This window comes from Lissotriton helveticus, chromosome 3_2, assembly GCF_964261635.1.
Source record: "Lissotriton helveticus chromosome 3_2, aLisHel1.1, whole genome shotgun sequence".
NCBI classification, from domain to species: Eukaryota; Metazoa; Chordata; class Amphibia; order Caudata; family Salamandridae; genus Lissotriton; species Lissotriton helveticus.
In genome coordinates, this window is record NC_136062.1 from 271,527,376 (window position 1) to 271,552,784 (window position 25,409).

A 25,409-nucleotide genomic window follows, 5' to 3' on the forward strand; every position below is an offset into this window, starting at 1 on the left:
CCAGGGAGGATGACACCAATATACAGCCCGCCTCCGGAGAAGGAGGAGCGTCCGAAGATGAATCCGTGGCACGACCCCTGCGCGGAGCCCATGGAGTCCGCCGTCTGAGGCAGGACGTCAGCACCATCCGGCGTCACCAGACAGTTTTCATTCAAGTCACACCGCACCGGAGACCGGAGTGGAGCTGGAGCCAAACCGGCCCAGGAGCGGCGCCGGAACGCGCCGACCCGACTCCGCCGAGGCAGCCACCTGCGTAGGGGAACGAGAAGGGCCTGGGGAGTGACACAAAGCCCTAAGCCAGCCGCAGCCCAGAACCTGGCGGAGATCGCCCGGCAATCCATGTTCGGGCGCCAGGAATGATTCAACCTCGGAATCACCCTACGATGAGGCAGTTGCTTGTGGAGAGGGACGAGAGGAGCCCAGAGAGGGACGAGGGGTCCCTACCCAGCCTTGACCTGGAGCGGGACGAGGAGGGTCCACCGACCCCTGTGGCTCCGCACCGTTCAGCTTCTGAAGGTGCCATAGCGCCATCACCTCGGCCTTAGACAGGACCACCTTGTCAAAGGACCGAGAGGGGCTTGGGATGCGACCCGAGCCCCAGCGACCTCCTGCAACACCACAGGGACTCCCGCAGGAGTTTGCGGTGAGGCAGTGGCGCCGTGGTCTGAAGGAGGGACCCCCGAGTGGCCGCACAACATCGTCCAAGCCTGGATCCGAACCAGTCAGCGCTGGAGCGGCCGCCGGTGCTGCGGAGGGCTCCGTGCAAAGCAACAGATCCGCAGATGCCACAGGAGGGGAAGGAGGAGGAGACGCCAGCGAGGCCTGCAAAGCCGCCACGTATGTCTCCATCTGGACTCTTGACGTCCCAACACCTGGAAATGGTGGATAGGACGACACGTGGGGCCGCATCATCCGTGGAGAGTCCTCGCCCCCGGCAGGCCAGAAACCAGCCCCCGGGGACAAACTGCGACACACACCCATCGGGGAGCGACGCTCACCTGACATCGGAGAAGGGCGAAGACGACGACCACGGCCGTATCTGAAGCCGTCTGCCGAAGCACCACATACAAATGAGGTGAGGGTCCTTCGCCGACATAAGACGCCCACAAAACTTGCAAGTTTTGAAGTCCGAAGGCATTCGCACACTGTTCCACAAAAAGAAATGGATGAAAAAAGGTCCCCAAACAGGCCCATAGCAAGGACCGGATCCCCGTTGCATGCAGAAAAGGAAAAAACTGACATGGGCGCGCCTGGGGCGGGTCTTATGTGACCTCGCAGACGTCACGTACGCCAACGACGCCTGGCTGAAGTCGCGTGATAGTGCCCCGATGCACAGGGATGCTGTGGCAAAAAAGTTTCTGGATCCAGTCTCACGCCTGGGGATAATTCTATGTGAAGGAATCTGCGGCTAGTAGTCTCTATCAGATAAATTCCTTTATTTGAGAGATAGTCGCCCCGGTTCCCGGAAATTGAGGGAGGCGCGAATCGCTCCTCAGAAACGTGCCTAGAGCGTCTTGACGACGGACGCCAGTTGAGGTGAAGTCGAAGTCCGCTTGGACTTCTTCTTCTTGTGCCTCTTCCCCGAGTGTCCAGATAACCTCGAATGGGAGGAAGTGGACTTAGGGCTCCAAGAGCGATCGTGACCTCCTCTGAGACTCTGTCGACTGCCGGGCCGAGAGCAACTTCAATGCCCGCTCCCTCAAGGTCTTCTGAGCCATCGCCCGCCAGTCTGAACACGACTACAAATCATGGTCGCATTCAAGACACCACAGACAAACGCAGTGGGGATTGGTAACCGCACATATCTTTTATTTATGCTCCACCAAGAGGAACTTCATCCACAACAAAATCCTGGCCAACTCCACCATCTCCAAGGAACTTTTCAGAGTCATTCAAGAATTCAGCAACCCACGCACGAAGACACAGACATCACCCCATCCCAAGACCTCTGTGACAAGCTTGGAACCTATTTCCACCTCAAGATCAAAAACCTCTACGACAACTTCATCGACCATCCACCAGGCGCCACAGACGGCCCTCCAGAAACACCAGCCAGCCCACCAACTCCAACTGGACACCAATCACAGCCGAAGACAAAGCCTCAACCATGAAAAGCATCCACTTGGGGCCCCCCACCAACCCCTGCCCCCCTCACATCTACCACAGAGCCGCTGCAGTCATCGCACCAGATATACAACCATCAACACCACCTTCAAAACAGGCACCTTCCCAGACGACTGGAAGCGCGGCGCAGTCAGACCTCTGCTCAAGAAGCCCATAGCTGACCCAACTGACCTCAAAAACTATTGGCCCATCTGGCTCCTCCCCTTCGCAGCCAAAGTTGCAGAGAAAACAGTCAACAGGAAACTGACACGATTCAATGAAGAGAACGCCATCCTCGACCTTTCCAGATCCGGATTCCGAAGCAACCACAGCACAGAGACCGCCCTACTTGCTGTCACAGACAACATCCACACCCTCCTGGACCAAGGCCACTCCGCAGCCCTCATCCTACTCGACCTATCAGCGGCCTTCAACACCCTCTCCCACCGCACACTAGTCGCCAGACTACACGACGCAGGCATACAAGGAACAGCCCTGGACAGGATCCGATCATTCCTCACAGGAAGAAGCCAAAGGATCAGACTTCCACCCTTCCTCTCCGACCCCACGAAAATCACCTGCGGAGTCCCACAGGGTTCATCCCTGAGCCCCACCCTCTTCAACATCTACATGGCCCACCTCGCAGCCATTGTCCGATAACATGGCCTCAACGTCCTATCCTACTCCGACGACACCCAGCTCATGCTCTCCCTAACCAAAGACTCCACCACTGCCAAACTCAACTTCCAGAAAGGAATGCAAGACATCGCAGTCTGGATGACTAACAGCTGCCTGAAGCTCAACACCGAGAAGATAGAAATCCTCATCCTCTGTACCACCCCTACTGCATGGGATAGCACCTGGTGGCCGACCACCCTCAGAAGCCCACCTACCCCCTCAGACCACACCAAGAACCTCGGCATCGTACTCAACTCATCATTCACCATGAACCGACAGGACAATGTCGTCACCTTTAGCTGCTTAAACACCCTCCCCATCCTCCGCAAGAGCTTCAAGTGGATCCCCCCTGAGTCAAGGAAGACAGTCACCCTCGTACTCATCACCAGCAGACTGGACTATGGAAACCCCCTCTACACCGGCATCAACAAGTCCATACTCCGCAAACTCCAGACAATACAGAACACCGCCACCAGACTCGTCCTCGGCACGAACACATCAGTTAACACCTACGAAGTCTCCAGTGGAGAAAAGAGTCACTTTCAGAATCCTCACTCCTACAAACACCTACACAACAACTGAGCCAAATACCTCAATGACAGAATCAACTTCCATGTACCCAAAAGAAACCTCCGATCTTCCAACCTCACACTGGCCGAAACACCACGCATCCACAGAGCCAGAGCAGACGGAAGATCCTTCTCACACATTTCAGCCAAGACCTGGAACGAGCTACTGACAGACATCAGACGCGCCCCCTCCCTAAACACCTTAAGGAAGACCCTCAAGACCTGGCTCTAAGGCTAAACAAATCTGGGGAACCCCCACTTCCTCCCTCAGCACCTTGAAACCCTCACGGGTGAATAGCGCGCTTACAATTCCCTGATTGATTAAATACAGGCTAAAAACCTATAAAGGCACAGTAGAGATCAAACTCTTCAGTATTTCAGGCTTACAACGCAGTCAAACTGAAGACTAACCTAGGTCTATTGTGAGATTCTCTAAGTGAAAATTGACCTACTGAGTATCTTGAAGTACAAACAGTAGGTCGGTCCTCAAAGTCGCATTTTATTTTACTAATAAGAGACTTTGTCCAAATTAAGGATCCCTTTGCTTCAATTATGGAAATCTATGAAAAACAAACAAATATGCTGTGAAATTGCGGTACTTGTTTGTTTCCTTCCAAGAATTGTCCTTTTGCCACCAGATACAAAGATTATTTTACATTGTTTGCACAGCAACCTTCATTTTCAACTAGCAATTGTTTGCTTTTATCCTTTTCCAATGTGCAGCTCTTAATAACAAATACATTCAACTACCCATTTAACTTTTCACTATAGTTTTCTTTATTTTTATCAGAGACTTCTATCGGAAGGCAGAGTAAATCATCACTGTCAGCTCAAAAGGAAAACAATTATCTGGACAACTTGAAAAAAAATTAAATAAAGGTTTTTGACCCAGCATTAAATGGCCTGCTGGCAGTACTCAATCATATCAACGATATGGCCTGTTTACAAACAATTGCCTGTGAAAAAAGATGATCAACAACAAACACAGACAAAATAGGAAGTGACATCTATGTATGACTTGTGTTAAGGATTCTATAAGTCCACAGTAGATCACCTAAAGTGAATGAAATTACCTTTTGTCTGCCATTCGTTTCTTGGTCACACCACATTTCAGAGAAATTTAGACTGGAATGCAACGTATCCTGTACATTGTGAGGAACAGTCCAGACACAGACTAAACCATTTTGGCAACCTCTGAAATAAAATAAAGAAGTATAGACTGAACCAAACAAAACTCAAAATATAAAGAGCTCATTTCATACATTTAGCGAACACCTTGGGTAAAAGTCAGCTTTAGAACTGAGACAAAGGAAGAAGAGGGTTGCAATCAGATTAAATGAAGAGTTTTAACGACTCCTCGCATTAATTAATGTTTTGCAGTGGACAAAGTGCAACTTCTAACAGTTGCAAGAAAGTTTAATCCCAATTGTTCCGATTGAAACTTTTGCTCACCATTTACTAAACATTTGCTTAACACAACATTTGATCTGCTCCAAATCTGACGTGTTCAAAATATATTTTTAAAGACACATTTTATTGAGTCAACAGCCGTGCATATATTGGTATGACAAGACTTTGTAATAGAAACAATATGGTACAGCAATATGATGTCAATATCCTTTCATTCCATTGAAACAGAAAAGAATGCCTAAGCGAAGACATAGAGGGGATGCTACTAAGCCCGCCCATCACAATTTATATCTTGTCAAATATATTCGATGAAGCTATTTAAATTTTATAAGCCGCAAGCGGGATGCGATAGCCGCCACTCGGTGGGACGCCACTGCCTCGGTCCAGTCGTCGCTGTCCAACGGGCCTATATCTGCCTACCAGGCCTCTCAAAGTGTGTCTTGTGTAGTCACTGTTGGTAACGAGTGATTGATAAATCTTGGTAATTTTGTGGTCCCAGAGGTCTCCCATTAAGACTTTAGCCTCTATAGGGTTAAATTACGGCAGATTCTCCAGTTGTGCAATGTAAAGGCACAGCGCATGGCGAAACTGAAGGTATTTGTAGAACTGTGTGCGGGGCATGTCAAACTCTCTCTGGAGCTCTTGGAAAGATTTTAAGTCCGACCATGACAGACTACCCCCCAGGGATATATACTGATGTCCTCCCAGCCCCTTAACCCGATCAGTGTAGACAGTTGAGGCAACAGACCATTGTGCCAAGGGTGGGTATCCCCCGGTCAATCGGCCCCACCCACCCCATACGATGTAGGGACTGTTTCCATAACTTAAACACCACTTTTGTCGCTGGCGGCAATGCCCGAAGCTCCGGCCCCACGTAGAGGTATGAGTGAAGAGCCATAATACCCATCAACCATCACTCCACCGCGTGTGCCAGGTCTCGTCTATCCCCATACCACCAGTCGTTTAGTACTAGAAGGTGGCATGCTGAGTGATATGCCTGGATGACTGGGGTAGCCATTCCTCCACAGTATGTGGATTGAAAGCATGTTCTCCGGGCCACCCGGGCAGAGCCCACTCCCCAGAGAAATTGACCCAGGATCGTATTTAGTTGTTGAAACGAAAAGAAGGCGGGGAGGAAAACCATCTTAAAGATAACTGACCTACCAAATAGGGACAAGGGTAGATGGGACCAGGACTGTGTCTCTTCTTTTACATTCTTCCACAATGGAACCAGATTCCTGACCCATGACGTAGTTTGAGAGGCTGACAAAACACTCCCAAGTATTTAAATCTCTTCGTAACGACCGTCACATTTCTGGACCAGACACCCAGTTCATCCACCCCGCAATGGCCATAGGATTGACTTACAAGCATTCATGTATAAATCAGAGGTCTCCCCAAATATGTGCATTATTCGAATCAGTCTCGGGTCTGTCCTGTGAGGAAGAACATCAAGTCATCCGCGTATAATACAATGCGATCTGAGATTCCTCTGGACCATTCAAAGCCTCGGATCTGAGCGTCGACCCTGACCCAAGCCACCAGCGGCTCCATCACTAACACAAATAAATATGTGGATAAAGGACAGCCTTGGCGTATGCCTCGCCCCAAGGGGAAGGTATGAGAAACCGAGCTTGCCCCTCGTACCGAGGCTGTATAGTCAGTATACAGCAATTGTATACAGGAAAGGAATCTGGGGTCAATGTTCAAGCGTCGCAAGAGCACAAACAGATATGGCCAGCGTAGCGGGTCTAAGGCAATCTAGATGTTCCACTGCGACCTATGGCGTTGTGAGTGCAATGGATATTATGACGTGTAGCGCATCTAGGCATGAAGCCTGCCTGGTCTGGGTGTACCAGGTCAGTTATATATGGCAAGATGCGATTAGCGAGAAGTTTGACTTCCACATTCAATAGGGAAATTGGGCAGTATAACGCATGGTGCTCGGGGGATCTGCCAGGCTTAAGAAATACTACTACTTCGGCGTGCCTCCAGTCTGGAGGGAGATGCCTTGTTTCAAGGGCGATGTTAATCGCTGCAAGCTAATGAGCTCGAGCTGGGATTGTTATATTTAAAAAAATGTGCAAGGGAAGCTGTTGGGTCCGGGGGCCTTACTGGAGTGCAAGTCTGCCAAAGCGGCAACCCAACTCATCGATCGTGAGTGGAGCTTCTAATTCGGTTCTTGCTGCATTTGGCAGTGCTCTCGGGGTAACTCATCTAAAAATCGCTGTACAGTAGTTTCTGGTAAAATTTTGCTCGCGGTGTACAACTCTGCATAGTAATCCGCGAATCTCGCAGCAATCTGAGACGTGTCAAAGAGTACCTTGCAGTCTGGATCACGTATACCGGGGATCGTATGTGGGTGCACCGCCTGTTGACAGAGGCGGTGTAACAAAGTGTTCGACTTGTCCCCCCATTGATATATTCTGCTTTGAGAGGCCAGCCACGCCGCTCTGGTCTCATCTAGTAGTTTCCCAGCATATAGTTATCCGTATAAAGTAATTGGCAGAGCGCCTGAGTCCCATTCCCCCCCTGCCCCGCCGGTCTAGGTCAATAAGTTGGGCTTCATCCGAATCCATTTTTCCAGATGAAAATTGTCTTTATTTATTTATTTATTTATTTGCTGGTTTTTATAGCGCTTGAATCGACTCCAGATGGAGTATCTCTGCGCTTTTGGTGCCGGCTAAACAGAAGATGTGAAATTGGAGCAGATGCTAGATCTCATTTTTAAATAAAACAGTTTTCAGTTGCCTTCTGAATTTCAAGTGCTCAGTGCACTGTCTTAGGGACAGAGGAAGTCTGTTCCATAGTGTGGGTCCTGTAATTGACAATGCTTTATTCCCATGCCTCGCTTTCTTGGCGCGGGGCACCACTAGGAGCAGATTGTTGCTTGATCTTAGCGTTCGAGATGGCATGTAGGGAATAAATTTGTTTTTAAGATAAGCAGGCCCTTGTCCATGAAGACATTTGTGGATCAGGCAAGCTATCTTGAATTTTGTTCTTTGCCGGATCGAGAGCCAATGTAATTGCTCAAGGAGGGGTTTGGATGGAGTCCTTGGCGGGGCATTCAGAACTAGTCGGGCCGCTGTGTTTTGAATGACCTGGAGCTTAGCCAGCACGCCTTCATTGGCAGAAAGCAGTAGGCCATTACAATAATCGATCCGACTTAGCACGAGTGCCTGTACTAGCGTCCTCCTAAAAGAATCCGGCAGTAGAGGGAAGACCTTGCGCAGCAGGCTGATGGTATGGAAGCAAGAACCCGAGATAAAGTTGGAATGCTGTTTTAGAGATTGGTCCAAACGGACCCCCAGGTTTTTCACTATCTGCTTTGGTTCTGGGGCTGCTCCCAAGTCCTGTGGCCACCAATCTGGGGCCCATAGCATCCTGGCTTCTCCAAACAGCATGACTTCCGTCTTGCTGACGTTGCACTGAAGGCAGTTGGAGGACATCCAATGTGCCACTGCCTTCATGCCTGATGAAAAGGAGTTTCTTACTTCAGCGGAGAGGGTTTTAAAAGGGAAGAGGAGCTGGGTATCATCAGCGTAGGATACTGGGATAAACCCGTACCTACGCATCACTCTAGCCAGGGGTGCCACATAAATGTTGAAAAGGGTCGGGCTAAGACACGAACCCTGGGGCACCCCTTTTGATATCTCCATCTCCGCTGAACGATATGCACCCATGGTGACAGTCTGGGTGCGCTCGGATAAAAAACTCCTTAGCCAGGCAAGGCGTGGTTTGGACGCCGGAGAAGATGGTGGCCTGAATTCTCATCTCCTCCGTGGCGCCGACCTAATAAAAGATTCCGGTGCTGTCCTGTGGATGCCCTCTGTCCTAAAAGGAACGGCGATACGGCAGAACACACATAGCACCTGACGAGCCTACTTGGTCACCTCAGATGCACTCCTGTTGATTGCTGTTGCCGAGTACTGCAGCCGCAAGTAACCCCGCACAAGTGATCCGAGGCGAGATTCCGTCTGGGCATGCTGGGTACGCCCGATCCTCATCTCGACTGACCAGCCTACCGGACTCCACCAGGGTGTGATGATCGGACCGGCTTAGGCTGAGCTACTCACCAGAACCTGCACACGTGTGTATGCGGTGCGTCCCTCGTCAATTCCAGGTACCGAGCGCGCTGCACATAAAATGTAAATTAGAACAATTCCCAACAGGTATCAATTGAAAGACAGTTTAGATGGTGTATGCAATATGCATTACAAAAACGAACAGAAAAGGAGTCTCTATAGTTTTTTGAAAAAGGGTATTATTCACCACTTTAAGAGCAAGGCAGGTCTGTAGCATGGTATACAGTTAAGCAGCACTGTACAGATCAAATCGTGTGACAACCCGGTAGCACTTGGTGAAAAGTGATATATACACAGATATATACAGTGGGTGATAGTGATAGTGCAAGTGCTGGGGTGAAACAGCGTGGTCGGCGCGTAGTGACAATTAGTGAAATTTGTAAAGTAGTGGCTCCAAGGATCAAGTAGTAATCACTTAAAACAAGAATAGGTAAATTTTCCAGGAGTACAAAACATGATGGGCGCCATAAAATTTAAGCTGTGTGGTCGACGGCGTTTCGATCCCCGTCAGTCGGGATCGTCATCAGGACTGGGTTGTCGATGGAGCAGTGATGATCACCCAGGGCAGAGTCGTACGGGTGATGAAACGGGTGTTTCGTAGCAAGTCCACGGCTGTACGGCAATTCGGATGGCTTAGTTCAGCGGGAACAGTAGGCGTCTGGATGAATCTAGACGAGGCGGCGATGAAAACTATCGCGGCGAGCTGGCAATGAATGCAGCAGCTCCATCCTAGATCTAGATTCATCCAGACGCCTACTGTTCCCACTGAACTAAGCCATACGAATTGCCGTACAGCCGTGGACTTGCTACTAAACACCCGTTTCATCACCCGTACGACTCTGCCCTGGGTGGTCATCACTGCTCCATCGACAACCCAGTCCTGATGACGATCCCGACTGACGGGGATCGAAACGCCGTCGACCACACAGCTTAAATTTTATGGCGCCCATCATGTTTTGTACTCCTGGAAAATGTACCTATTCTTGTTTTAAGTGATTACTACTTGATCCTTGGAGCCACTACTTTACAAATTTCACTAATTGTCACTACGCGCCGACCACGCTGTTTCACCCCAGCACTTGCACTATCACTATCACCCACTGTATATATCTGTGTATATATCACTTTTCACCAAGTGCTACCGGGTTGTCACACGATTTGATCTGTACAGTGCTGCTTAACTGTATACCATGCTACAGACCTGCCTTGCTCTTAAAGTGGTGAATAATACCCTTTTTCAAAAAACTATAGAGACTCCTTTTCGGTTCGTTTTTGTAATGCATATTGCATACACCATCTAAACTGTCTTTCAATTGATACCTGTTGGGAATTGTTCTAATTTACAGTATACACCCATCCCAACGTGGTATATGGGTCCCCTCCTGTTATTCTTATGCACATAAAATGGCCGCATCTAAGCCGGACTGCACCTCGAGCGCGACAGCTCCTACGTACCGACCGACCCTAAATGCCTCTAACTGTCAGCCACCCCGATTCATAGGTACAGGGAATGACCAGCTGTATTATTTGGGCACCTTTGTTTTGAAAAGTGGGACTTAATGCAGGGATTAGAGCGCATATACGGGACCCAGCCCTAAAATGCTTATGTGGCGTGTGGAGGACATATACATTTGAGCCAGTACAATCCTTAGCCTACTCCTTGGTCGTGCTTCTCTGCTAAACGCGCTCCACGATATATTTTCCTGTTTGTCATTATTGTTCCACACTTAAGTACCCACGTGATGATTGCTGTTGCCTGACCTCATGATTGCCGACACCACAGACATCTATTACAACTACTAGCATGAAGCCATTGCCTGACCTCAATATGGCCGACGCCATAGACATCTATTGCAGCCATTAACAAGAGGAAGTGAGGCTGACATTGGATGAATAGCTGGCTGGATATATGATCGACCACCTGCCTAACTACCTTGGTCTAAATAGCCAAATAGCTATAGTATTGCTCTGCTCTGCCTAGATAATTTACTGCTCGCTTGGGACATTTCTTGTGGTCCTCACATGCAGTAACACTAGGACTGGCGCTAGATGTTTACCTGAACTATCTGTACTATATTTTCCGCCTATACTTACCGCCTTGAGAACGAAGAGTGAGCTCCGACCTCCCTCTGCTACCTATATCCTGGCTGAATTCAGCGCCCAGCAATAGCGTCAGTCCAAACTTACTATTGTGCCACCAAGACACTTCATCTGCCAAAGGTGATTTGTCACTGCCGCAGCTACCACTGCCTGCCACTATGGGGGAAAAAGAGGCCAAGAATATTAAGAGGCTGAAAGCCGACCCGCCGAATCCGTAGTCGCCGACCAAAGGGAAGCGTGATATCAACACGACGCTGGACACAATATTGCTCAAACTCGCTGAAGTCCATGATGTAGCAAAATCAACCAAGGATGAGATATTGGCTGTCAGGCAGGACATCAAAGACATCAATGTTCGGCTCTCTGAAACAGAATGTAGAATTAGCCAGCTCGAGGACTCTGAGGTGAAGGTAAACAAATCTCTCAAGGAGCTCTCGATCTGGACAGTCTCAATCAATAGACGCCTAGCCGAGTTGGAAGACAGGAACCGTAAGGGAAACCTGGGTATCTTCGGAATTCCTGAAGGCGCGGAAGATAAGGATAGCTCTTGTATATCCTTCCTGGAGTCATGGTTTGCACAGGCCACCAACCTCTCCTTCGCTAACTCGTTGGAATTTGACCGAGCTCATAGGGTTCCAGGTCGTCTCTCATCAGGCCAAAGGGGTCCTAGGCCGATTGTATGTAAGCCACTCAGATACCAGCACGTGGAGCAAATCCTATCTTTTATGCGCAAAGATAATTACATACTGTGGAAGGCCAACAAAATATTCATTTCTCAAGCTTACTGCAAAGAAATGGTAGAAGTGAGGAAAAACTTCCTGGCTCTCCGGCCAAGATTAAGTGAGCTCAATTATTAGTATGGCTTTGTGGGCCCGGCGCGCTTCAGAGTGTTGATACAAGGAGTGTCGCAAATACTTACCGACCCGACTCACCTCAAGAAATTTCTTGATGGCCCGGAAGAATCTTCAATGGACACCGTCACTCCGAGTGCCTCAGGAGCTAACACTTCGGTTTTGTTGTTAATGTAATAGCTCGACAGAAGGCCTTCTAATAATTATTCTTGTGTAGTTGGTTTTTCTATGGACACTCTAATGGCGACCGTAGTCGCAAGTACGCTGTATTCCGAACATGCTCTGTAGTACGGGAAGACTCATCTTAAATGTGGCAAAGATGCACCAGACGTTGGACCTTCCTTTAGAACAGCCTAGGATTACTGCCTCTGTTTAAGACTGACTCTGTGCTGATTAATGCTCCTGTTATTGTTTCTGTTAAATGCTCTTGTTCCTCATGTGATGCTCCCATAATGTGCTTCTGGTCTTCGCTAATGAAACTGTTCTGTCTCTAACGACGATGAGCCCAATTGTTGTCAATCGTTGTCATGTATCAACCCTTAGTTCTTCTGATAATTTGAGTCACGGTTGCGCTATGTTCCATAACATGTTTGCAGTATGCCGAGACGTACTCCCCAAGTATCATGGTTGAATCAGATATATCTGACGCACTCTGATGTCCACTAGGCGTATTACTTCCAGTCAATGTTCGTTACTTGTATAAGATGTTTCCAGGATATGTTCATTGTACTTATTAGCTTTAGCAGTTCCTTACTCTAATAAGAATGAGCAGGATAAACCCTGTAGTTGCCACGGGGGTAGAGTTGTTGTTGCTCTCCTTCTCCCTAGTCACCATGTTCTTGGATTACTTGAGGGGTGGGGAGGGTGGGATTGGGGTGAGGGGGATGTGGGTTGGGGTTCTGTTTTTATGGATATTTGTACCTTTTTTCCCCGTATTTTTTCATTTGATTTTGTGTGCATGTTTAAGTAGCTGCTCTTTCCACACATATGACAGTGCCCGACTTGTATTCTTTTCCACACGTGGTGATGTACCAGTATCGGTCCGCGTTATTGCCTCCACTTTGCACCAATATGCGCCTAAGCCTGAACTCCTTTGCCCTATACTTCGCAAGTACTTGACACATAGAACAGCGCTTAGTTTTCTCAACAGGATGTGCCATCAGATACACTCTCCCCCATAATATGGCCCCAAACAATAAGTCCATTAAAATTATGTCGCTGAACGTCAAAGGTATCAATCATCCTATTAAGAAAAGGAAAATACTTGAATATATATACAAGCAGAAAGGCGATATCATATTACTCCAAGAAACTAAGATTGATTCGCCACAATTCAATTTTATGAAAAATAGAACGTATAGTGAGGCTATTGGCTCTGAAGCCCTAGGTAAAAGAAACGGGGTATTGATTTTAATTAAAAAAAAGGCCAATATAGATTTCCTACAAAGCACTGCTGACACCAAGGGCAGATGGGTCTCGACAAAACTGATGAAAGATAACAAGGAGTTTTATGTAACTAATGTATATGCCCCCAATAAGGATGATCCTGGCCTTTGGGAAGAGTTAAGCAACCACATCAACACGATTCCGGATGATGCTACGCACATCTTAGGTGGCGACCTTAATCTCCCTTTAGACCCTCTGAGAGATAGAGAATCTCGCTGCCAGTTTCGCTCAAACAGCTCGCATAAGGCACTCATTAATCTCTGCACTCGACACAACTTGGTTGATTCCTAGAGATTGATGAATCCCACAGAGAGAGACTATAGCTTCTACTCTCCTCCCCATCAGTCATATTCGCGTATAGATTACATTCTCACTTCTGGCCACTCCTCGGCCGATATTGAAGAAACCTCCATTGAACCGCGCGTTATCTCTAATGATTCTTGCATCACGATGACACTAGCGGTCCATAATGAGACTAAAAGAGCAAATTTATGGAGATTCAACAACGCGGTCCTGAAGAAAGACGCGAACAGACTAACCATTGAAACAGCCATAAGAGAGTACCTTATATACAATAAAAAAGGGGATACCAATGATCTTACCGGGTGGGAGGCCCTTAAAAGTACTGTTAGAGGGGTAATAATCAAGATCCGGACAGCCATGAACAAAGACTCTAACACCAACCTAATACGGTTGGAGCAGGACATTTCAACTCTAGAGAAAACGCATGTGATCTCCAAATATCCTCTTACCTTGAATGAAATAATGAATAAAATGCCGAATATAACAAAATAGTGAGTGAGAGAGCTTAAGACCCAAAAGAACTTCAGGCTATGTAAAGCTAATAAGGCTGCCAAGAGCCTGGCATCTTACTTGAAATTTAAGTTACAACAGACAGCTATTAAGAGTCTGATAGATAAATCTGGAGCACCGCACTCAGACCCCACAAAAATTGCTGACATCTTCAAAGATTTCTACAGTGACTTATATAGCAAAAATAGAGGGTTAGACAGCTCAAAAGTAGGGAAGTATTTGGAAGAATGTACTCTTCATTCTCTCTCTACAAGAGATCAGGTTGAGCTTAATCTTCCCATTTCCACTGAGGATATTGAATGCGCAATCAAAACTCTCAAAACCGGGAAAGCACCGGGCCCGGATGGGTTTAGCGCTATGTTCTATAAGAGCTTTTCCTCATCATTGGTCAAACCCCTCAAAGACCTATATATGGAATTTGCTTCTAGTGGCCAAGTCAACGGTACTCCTGCAGAAGCTATTATTGCGGTAATCCCAAAAGATGGGAAGGATCCGACCTCCCCCACGAATTACAGACCAATCTCTTTGATCAATCTTGATTGTAAGATCTATGCTATGATTTTGGCCAAACGGGTCCAAAAAGTCCTTCCCAAACGTATCCACCCGTCGCAGGTAGGGTTCCTTAAAAACAGGCTATCTAGCGACAATACACGTGCCCTTGCACACATAATAGAAAAAGCTAAGCTGTCGGCCTCACCGACTGTCGCAGTTACCTTAGACGCCGAGAAGGCCTTCGATAAGGTTGACTGCTTTTACCTAGAGGCTTCTCTACACAAATTCAAACTGGGAGAGGACTTTATTCGGATGGTGATGGCTTTGTATTCTAACCCTTCAGCAAGAGTAAGAGCAGGGGGAAGCCTTTCGTCATCATTCAAACTAGAACAAGGCACGAGACAGGGATGTCCCCTCTCCCCCTCTCTTTTCCTTCTCGCCATCGAACCCTTTCTTTTTTATCTGCGGGCTAATGAGCAGATCAAAGGTATTGGTTTTGATGGATACACTGTTAAAATAACGGCTTATGCGGACGACGTTCTGGTAGTGTCTGAAGATGCAGAGTTAGCAATTTCGGCCCTGATGACTTCTATAGCGGACTTCTCCGACGTTTCAGGATACAAGCGAAATAGAGATAAAACGGAAGTGAAGCTCCTAAATAACATAGGTGACAAAAGCATTATGGGTAACTCTGGTTTGTTCTGGCAGTCCAAAAGCTTTAAATACCTCGGTCTGGAATTTGAAAAGGATCTCATTAGCACCCTCAAAATTAATGAACATGCCCGCTACAAGAAAATAGCATCCCTTCTGGACGGTTGGACCCCGAAATTTCTCTCATGGTGGGGGCGGGCAGAAACTCTGAAAATGATGATTACGCCTCTTGTCAATTATCTCATTACTATGCTGCCCATGCTGCTCTCGGATGACTTCCTAAAAAAGATATACAAACTCTTTAATTCCTTTCTGTGGCAGGGCAAGAAGCCTAGGATCTCATTGCGGAAAATCCAACTCCCGAAGGATAAGGGCGGCATAGGTCTACATAATTTTAGGTGCTACCAGACGGCATACTTATGTAGGCAGGGGGCAAACTGGTTCCAACCTCAATCAGACTACACACCTGTATGGGTTCACATTGAGAAGGCGATAATAAACAACTTACCATTAGCTGCAATAATAACAACAGACACCACTGTCTATCCTCACTCCAGGTACATATTGCTGAACACTAAAAGGGCCCTCATAACTCTAGAAAGACATTGCAAAATCAAAATCAGCCGATCCAATCTTACCTCGCTATGGTTTAACCCGAGCGTAAAAGAGGAAGGTAAGCACCTTTATTGGGAACATTGGTCTAAGAACGGAGTGAACTTAATAAGAGATCTTTACATGGGTTCTGCGCCTCTTCCCTTCGCCACCTTACAATCCCGATTTGGCCTTCAACCCATTGACTTCTACAAGTTCTTACACCTCAAGTCTTTAATAACTGCACGAGCTATACCCCCGTACGACCCCACATTATGCGGCAAACTGTCTCAACTCCTGTCATTGGGTCACATGGTATCCAGGATTTACAAACTCCTCTCCCCTAACCCCCAAAAGACGCACAGGAACTGCGAACTTCTCTGGGAAAAGGAATGTAACTCCACTAATATGACATTTGACTGCACAAAGATACACTTGACCCCTTTCTCCAATAAAATTTCTCCGATTCTCTCTCAAACCAAGCTAATGTTAATCAATAGAATGTATTGGTCACCAGAGAAACTCTTCAAACTTCAGCTCCTTGATAGCCCACTATGTTGGAACTGTAAGTCTCAGGTGGGCGACTTAGCAAACATGCTCTTTTACTGCCCGCTGCTCCAAACTTTTTGGGACAAGATTTATAACTACATTCAAAGAACTTTCCATTATTGCCCCGTCAGAGAATTTGTCTACGTCATGTTGGGGGCCGTGGACCTGAAGTTAATAAATGATAATGACCTACACCTGATGGATCTCAAGCTTACACTTGCGTGCAAAGTTGTTTTAAGCAAATGGAAGAGCGCTTCTGAAGTGTCATTTAAAATATAGCAGAAGTGGTTGGCCTCTTTAAAGGGAGCAGATAATGCTACACTTCATTCTTCCCCGTGGAGCAAGATGCATAACAAACTCTAGAGCTCACTTGACCCACTCGAATTTGCCTATGATCCACCATAGGACCTGAATAATGTTCTGTGCTACTTTCCCTGATTTTGACCTAACGGTGATGTACAAGTGTACACCTCTATTATATATCAATGTCATTGTCAGATTGCCTCATATGATATGGTAGCTACTACTGTCTATTCTGTTTATTTCTCTTCTCTTTCTTCCCCCCTTCTTTCCTTTTTCTTTTTTTCCTTTCTATTGTCTCCTCATTTCGTGCTCATTATTTCATTTTTATCATTTTGTAACTACGAATCATCCGTATTGCCTTATTTATGGTTAATTCTATGTGTGACTTGTTTGCTATGTTAGTACCATACTTATCATTTGATTATTTGTTGATTATGTTGGCCTATGATTGTCATTATTGTATATTTTCTTATGTATTGTCATCCCCTGCATTATTCAATAAAAAAAGATTTGAATACGAAAATATTTGTCTTTATAGAAGTCTTTTTTCTTTCTTCTCTAATGCGTAGTGAACTTCAGGGCAAGTATGCAACATTTAAAAGAGACAGCAAATAATTGCTCTGAGATCTCACCATATAGTATAAATTTGCATAAAAGTCACAGGGTGGCCAATTTACAATGCTTAATGTCCCAGTAATGATTAGAAAAAGTTACTAAACTTGGAAACATTCAAACTAAAGAAAGATTATTTTTTTTTGCTTCAAATTATCATTGAAACATTTCCCCAACAACGTCTAGGCATTTTGGAAGACTGTTGATTGATATTTCACTGAACAAAAATGTACTATCTTAAACTTGAGTCACGCTCATTTGAATAATGAATCAAAGTCAAGGCAATAATGTTTTACAAAATTGAATAAAGAACATTTTTTTGATCTATATATCGTCTGAATTACATCACACATGTGGTACAATGAGCTTTGATCTCCAGAGATTGGGTCTTGTTCGCGGAATCTTGACATGCAAGAGGACAAGTTCATGCCTTCGGTAGTGATCCTGCTGGTGAATACTCTTTCTGCCTGCAGATTCCCCCCCTTTTAGGTCTCACCTACGCAGCGTGCATGCGCCCCATAGGAAAAGACCTGTAGCCATCAATTCAGTTTGTATCCCAAAAACGTGCATGCGTTGCATTGCCTTCAATGGCAACGCGTGCACTATTGGCGATTCCCTTGCGGGAACGAGCTTTGACACCATATGTTTGTAATTAACTTGCAAACACACGGTGCCCCTGGCTCGCTCCTGCAAGGGAAAGGCTTTGTGTGCTCCCCTAAACCGTCCCACTTTTAGCGCGAGGCGCGCACGTTTACATCACTGGTGCTTTCAGATCCCTCCCGCCTCCCAACACACCCAGGGAAAGAGCCTTTATTTATTTATCATCACAGGCGTTTTTGGACCCCTCCCGCCTCCCAAAACAGCATGGCAAAGCGCCTTTATTCAATATAACCAGCGCTTTCAGGCCCCTCAGCCGGTCTCATAAAGCACACACTCAGGCGCCATGGGTGTGTGCCTTAACCGCTCTGGCTTTGGACGCGCGCAGCGGGAGCGGTTTTCATTTGGCTATGATTGATCAGACCGCTGCTCGCTCCCTTAAGGTAAAGGCTTTTGATGGACTTTAACTTTCGCGGCCGCGGAGCCGCGTTTGTCTTTTAGCACTTGTCTTTAACTTGAACCAGACACTGTCCAACAGTGTGGCCTCTCTCGGTGTTTCATGTCATATTATGCCAGAGGTGCAACTTGTTTCTGTTTTTTTATATTATGCCCAGAGTTGCGATTTGCATCTGTATTTTTATTTCAGCCTATGGTCGACCTGTAACTTTTTAAATTTGTTCAAATCATAAAAAACAGACAATGGGTGACTTATTCCAGTTGCTTATATCGCTCCTCTTGTGAAGTGTGGCTTCTTTCATTGGTTTATACCGCTAAGAGGCTCAGAAGTATGACAATTTCTGAACTTTATATCACTTAAAGTAGAATATGTGGTATGTTTAAGCAGTTTATATAACACCATGCTCAAGATGGGTGGATTGGCTTATTTCAAAGTTTGAAGCAGACCCCACTCAGACGTGTGACTAGTTTTGGAGTTCATATTAGATCATGCTGAGAGGTGTTACTTGTTTCTTATCAGACCATGCTCAGAGGAGTGGCTTGTTTCAGAGTTTGTATGAGAGAATGCTCAGATGTGAGCCTTGTTTCACTAGGTTAGATCAGCATATTCTATACGAACATGCTCAGAGGTCTGACATTGTCTCTAGTGTATATACGGCCATGCTCAGAGGTCTGACATTGTCTCCAGTGTATATATGACCATGCTCAGAGGTCTGACATTCTTTGTAGTGTATATACGGCCATGCTCAGTGGTCTGACATTGTCTCTAGTGTATATATGACCATACTCAGAGTGTCTGACATTCTTTGTAGTGTATATACGACCGGGCATAGAGATCTGGCTTATTTTTCTAGCTCGCATCAGACAGTGCCCAGAGACAGATGTGTTACTTATTTCTGGAGTGTATATCATACCAAGATAAGGGTTATGGCACATTTATGGAGTTTACATTAGACAATGTACAAGGGTGTAGCTTGCCTCAATAGTGTATATCAGACATTGCTCAGATATCCAGATTATTTCAACAGTTCCTATAAGACCATGGTGAAATATGCGGCTGGTGTCTTTGGTTTACATCAGACCTTCCTCAGAAGTTCTAGCTAGATTTAGAAGTTAATGTCAGTCCATGGTTGACAACTCATACTTTCCTTTTTTAGATCATGGACATGAGATGGCATGATTAAATGTTTCTTATCAGCAGGAGTGGTTCGCTAGCATTAGCATCGGGGCCCCACCTCTCGATAGTAATATTCCCCTAACGTTAGTGGCAGCCTTGTCGCCTCTTGACCCAGGCAGTCAGGCACTTTTCTCAGGCACATACGCTACTGAACATGTGCCTGCTGTCACAGTTTTTACCGGGCTTCCCTCTTGTCCGCTCTGGCCCTAAGAGGCGTTCCAAGCTGTAGGGCCACACTCCCTGTGATGTGATGCAAGCTCACTAACTGAGTACAGGCCGGGCCTATTAAGCTTCAGCTCTCTGCTTCACCAGGCACTAGTCAATTAGTGGATTTTCATACCTCCCTTTCCACACCTCGTCACAGGGAGGGAACAGCAAGTCTCATTGATCCCACCATCCCCAGCGACGAGATGGTAAAGGGGTGAGGTTCACAATAGGCTGCCTCGTCACATGAATGACTAGATTCGGCAGCGCACTGGTTCCAATCATCGGCCCCCTGCCCCAAGACGGCTTCGACTGCGAGTCCCTGTGAGGCATTGCCTGCCTTGCCACTCGCTCCTCCTCAAAGTGCTGCAGCAACCAACAGTATTAAAAAAGCAAAACACGCATGTGAACTGCTTGACAAAATGTTCTCAAGAAAAAGTCCAGGTTACCCTCTATTAGGTTGGCATTGGAGTATAAATATTGACCCCCAGATGTTTAAAGGTATCAAATTGACACACAAGTCTGGTGGCCTTCACAGACTCCCTCTAAAGATCCACTACCCGCTGGAGTGGCAACAGCAGGACTTGTCCCAATCAAGTTTGAGGCCCGACATCTTCACAACCTTGTTGAGCATCTCCATCAGTAGGAGGAGGGATGTCTGGGCATCACATAAATAAACCAGATGATTATCTGCATAGAGAGATACTATATGCCATTCATTGAATGCCTGCACACTCCATATCTGGGCTTTGGTGCACAGCCAGCTTGCAAGGGGCTCCATCACTAGCACAACAAGCATTGGCATAGCCAATAGGTCTCGCCTTTGGGACCTTATAAGTATTTAATTATGCAGCACAATATCCTTGGTGCAACATCAACAGTTGCATGGCTAAACACATAAGGTCCCAAAGGCGAGAGCTATTGGCTATGATTCTTCTGTAGGCACCAGACTGGATCTGGAGACTAAAGATTTCTAAACTGTGCCAATAGGAGGAGCTAAGGCTCTGTCTCAGCTCTGGGATCTCCAGATATCACCTCATGGACTTATAAAAGGCAACACCCAGTTGCAGTGACGTTAGTGCTTCATCCTTTTCTTAAACTCCTTCAGAGGCAAAGACAAAGCCTCCGAAATAACAGTTGCAAATATAACAAAACTCACTTAGGACCCTAAAAAAAGATCACATGAACACTCTTCAGAAAGGGGAGACAGGTAGCATTGGTGAGGAATCTGCAATTAGATATAGTAGTCACCAGAAAGAGTGTTATCGGAGGTAAGTAACTTCCAGAATGGAGTTTTTGTGCCATAAGGCCATGTTTGAAATATTAGGATCACATCCTGAATGTCCTGGACTTGCTGTTTGAAAGCCACTATATCAAGCACAGCCTGTGAGATGTTGGCCTGGTATATGATGTTCACTATTCTAGTGAGCACCTTGCACCAGTCCAAACAACCCTTATGGTGATGGTTGTAAAGTCAACCTTATAGACCAGCTATCCTAGTGGTAGCATGGACGAAAGCAGTCTTAGGCTAAACTCAAGAGGGTATGTGAAGCCAGCTGTTTTACCATATGCAATCCCCTTAATACCAAGTGAAAGGACACCACACAGGTTGTATATCAAAATATATATGTATTTATTTCTAACACAATCCTCTGAACTCTTTATGAGGTCAGAGGCACCAGCACAGTACAAGATACTTAATTAAAATACAATAAGTTGCACAAAATACAGTAATGCCCTAGGAGCACTTCGAACCCTATACTAAAATAGTGGTATAAGAACCACGTCACGAACAAAAGAAAGGCCTAGGGCCTGGAGAATCTCTGGGGCTGCACTGTACTACCAATGGATAGAGAGCAGAGAGCAGGAGGCCCACGGGATGCGCATGCAGTGTCTTTACACGCACGCAAGTTACCATAGAGTTAGAATGGGAACGAAAGAAATGGAAACTAGTTCTTTTAGGGCACTTCTGGATGGACTAGGGAAAAGCTACTTGAAACTAGGACACTAGGATAGTCAATACCCACAGGAGTACCGAAATACTCACGTTACCTCACCCACAGGAAGCGGGTGCATAGGTGTCAAAGTGTGTCGGGTTTCGTCGCTGATTCCTATGGAGCCTTGGAGCAAGATGCTGCAGGCGACCAGGAGAGAAGTGTCCGGGTGGATCCAAGGGCGGATAGAGGATGAAGAGTACCTGAAAGCATAGGGGACAGAGTCTGAGTCACTAGCCAGTGACCAGGATGGAACCAGGAAGGAACCAGGCGATGTCGCGAAGCAATCAGGTGATGTCATGAAGCTGGTCTCTGCAACCACGTTGACCAGGAGGTGTCGACGACGACCAGGAGCTGGGCACGGACTGTCCCACGAAGGATCTCGCTGTCGGCGGTGTCGGCTTCCAGATTGGAGTCAACAAGCCTTGTCAAAGGCAACCCACGCAGAAAAGGAAGATGGCTTCTTAATCAGACCAGCAAGGTCTGATGGGCTGCTTCTTTTCAGGGGAGCAAGGGCCAGTCTGGAGCAACCAGACCAGCGTTATTTATTTATTTATTTATTTATTTAAGCTTGTACCGCGCACAGCTACCCACAATGGGTTTCCCGGCGCCAGGGATAGACTGTAGAAGAAAAGAGAATGTCACCTTGACTTAAGGCCTCTGCCGACTATTGGTCACGCTTAGTAAAGAGCAGGGTCTTCAAAGCCTTACGGAAGCGGAGTAAGTTGGTCTCAGATTTTAATGCCAATGGGAGGGAGTTCCAGTATTTAGGACCAAGAGTGGAAAAGGAGCGGCCTCCCATTTTTGCCAGCTTCCATCTTGGTACTGTGAAATTGCCAATGTCCGATGACCTTAATGAGCGCAGGGGTCTATAGGGTTTTACCAGCCCCTGAACATATACTGGGGCGCTACCCTGCTTAGCCTTGAACATATAGCAGAGTGCCTTGAATTTAACGCGTTCTGGGATGCTCAACCAATGGAGGTCACGCAAAGCGGCAGTGGCTGAGGTGCGTCTGGGGACATTCTTTAGCAGGCGCGCGGCCGCATTTTGCACCACCTGCAGCACATGTATAGTGGCTTTATCTGCGCCCAAATAGAGAATGTTGCCATAGTCCAGGCGTGATGTTACAAGTGCCTGGACTACAGTTCTGCGAGAGGAGAGGGGGAGCATCCACAAAATCTTGTGAAGCCATCGCAAGGTTGAAAAGCAGATGGCTGAGACCTTAGTAGCCTGTTGTCTCATAGTTAGCCTGTCGTCAATAATGACGCCCAGGTTGCGAACTGCAGTAGATGGTGTAGGCGCATTTCCCAGTTCGATGGGCCAATGGCGAGGACCCCAAAGATGTTTGTTCTGTCCCAGAATGACCACCTCGGTCTTCTCCCCATTCAGCTTGAGACAATTTCTCCGCATCCAGTCGGCCACAAGAGTGAGGCCCGACTTGAGTGCGGAGATGTTGTTTACGTCTCTCCCTGACAAGGAGAAGACAATCTGGGTGTCATCTGCGTAGGAAAACAGGGTTAGCCCAGCTTGTTCGACTATGGTTGCCAAGGGTTTAACATAAATATTAAATAATAAAGGGCTAAGAATTGAGCCCTGGGGGACGCCGCGGGTGGAAGGACAAATGGCGGAGGCAGCTTTAGAAGAAAACACTTGGAAGCTTCGGTCACTAAGGAAAGACGCCAGCCAGGCCAAGGCCTGGCCTGCCACACCTAGAGATTTCAGAGAGTCAATGAGGATGGAATGTGACACGGTGTCGAAAGCTGCGCTCAAATCCAGCAGGATGAGCGCCATGGTGTTTCCCTGATCGACACCGTGCCTAAGACTCTCTGTCACCCCCAGGAGGGCTGTCTCGGTTGAGTGCCTAGGCCGAAAGCCCGACTGAGAAGGATGGAGAAATCCAGTGTTTTCAACCAGTTTGGAGAGCTGAGAATTTATATGTCTCTCCAATATCTTTGAGAAAATTGGCAACAAGGATATAGGGCGAAAGTTAGCAGGATTTGAAGGATCTGCACCCTGTTTTTTTAATAACGGTACAACCATGGCGTGTTTCCAAGGTTGTGGGACATGGGCCTCGCTCAGAGAAGCGTTGAGTAATTTAATGATGGGGGGATGAGTGAGGGGGTCTAATTGTTTTAATATTTTGGCCGGGAGAGCGTCCTGTGGGGAGCCCGATCTCACACTATTTAAACAGGAGAGGAAAGAAATGGCGTCTAAGGGCTGCCAAGTAGTGACTACTGCATCAGTGTCATTGTTTTCCAATTTTTGGACTATGTCAAGGGCAGTGTACATAGTACCTGGAGGTGTAGTGAAATTTTCATAGATAAGATCAACTTTATCTATGAAGTAATCCGCTAAGGACTGACACTGAGTGCCATCAAGTGCCGGGGGAGGAGGGATCGAGTTAGCACCAGTCAATTTTTTGACAACAGAGAATAGCACCTTTGGGCAGTTTTGTGCATCAGTCACAGTTTTCCTTGTGTAGTCTGCTTTAGCAGTTTTACAACTGTAGTGGTATTTTTTTAAGGCTTCTTTATATGTGGCTTTACGTGAAGGAGAATAGCCTTGTCTCCATTTACGCTCCAAGGTCTTACAATGTGAGCGGAGGCTTTTAAGTTGTTCCGAATACCATGGAGCAGGAGGGTGGTGTGAAAATGCGGGCTTTGATGTCATTGGAAGCGCTGTATTGACTGCAGTGGTTAGCCAGAGTTCAGTGGCGCAATTGAGAGCGGCAGTTGGTAGTTCAACACATGGAAGTGTTTTGATCAGTAGTTTATTGAGTTCTGGCAAGTTAATCTTCCCCCAGTTCCGAACTGGCCGCGTAGTTTCCACCTCAGGTCTTACTACTGTATCAGCCATGTCATAAGAGAAGGGGACAGCTAAGTGGTCGGACCAGGTGATTTGTAGGGCTTCATGTGAACAATCTAGGGACAGGTTAGATAGGATCGGGTCCAGTAAGTGACCGGCACAATGAGTGGGACCTGTGTTTAGAAGTTGAAGGTTAAAAGCTTCCAGAATAGAGAGAAGCTGATTCCTATTAGGGCACTCATGGTCGTCTAAATGTATGTTTAGGTCCCCTAAGATTGTGAAATTAGGCGCTTTAAGCAGTACTGGGGCTAGGAAGTCCGGTAACGATGTTATCCAAGGGCTCGCTGTCCCAGGGGGACGGTATACCAGTAGCCCTGACAGCGTAAATTGGGGGGTAATGGATAATTTAAAAAGGGCTGATTCACAATCTTTTTGAGTGGTGTCTACCAATTTACAAGTGTATACATTTTTGTAAATAATTGCAATTCCTCCACCCCTACCGGAAACTCTATCCTGACGAAGAATGGCGTAGTTAGAGGGAATGGCGTCTGCCACATCCGGGCCCGAGCAGTCTCTGAGCCACGTCTCGGTCAGGAATATAGCATCAGGTTGATTTTGATCTAGAAAATCGTGGATATTGTATCTGTGTTGTGGTAAGGATCGGCAATTTATGCTCCAAAATCTTAAAAGGGGGCGAGTGGAAGTTGTCCTAGAGCATACCTGTCTCTTTCGTCTGCCTTGATGTTGGAGGGATCTGCATGTGGTAGGGGTTTTTAGTGAAAAGTTGCAGCGAGGACAGCTGAACTTGTGAGGCGGAAAAGGGTAGGTGGAGCAGTTATTATTGGGAGCACCACGTAGCGCAAATAACTCTTCGGAGGAGTATGTAAGAGTCATGATGGATATAGTGGCTTTACTCACCAAT

The 25,409-nt window shown here is 46.7% G+C and overlaps 1 protein-coding gene across 6 annotated transcripts in view; it reads right to left on the minus strand.

Moving 5' to 3' along the window:
* Positions 1–25,409, minus strand: part of HERC1 (HECT and RLD domain containing E3 ubiquitin protein ligase family member 1) — a 2,088,313-nt gene that overhangs the window by 535,174 nt on the left and 1,527,730 nt on the right. For all 6 annotated transcript variants that reach the window (XM_078685198.1, XM_078685199.1, XM_078685195.1 and 3 more), the window contains exon 57: positions 4,424–4,544. In XM_078685198.1, the coding sequence (XP_078541324.1) occupies positions 4,424–4,544 (121 nt within the window). The remainder of the gene's footprint in view (positions 1–4,423; positions 4,545–25,409) is intronic.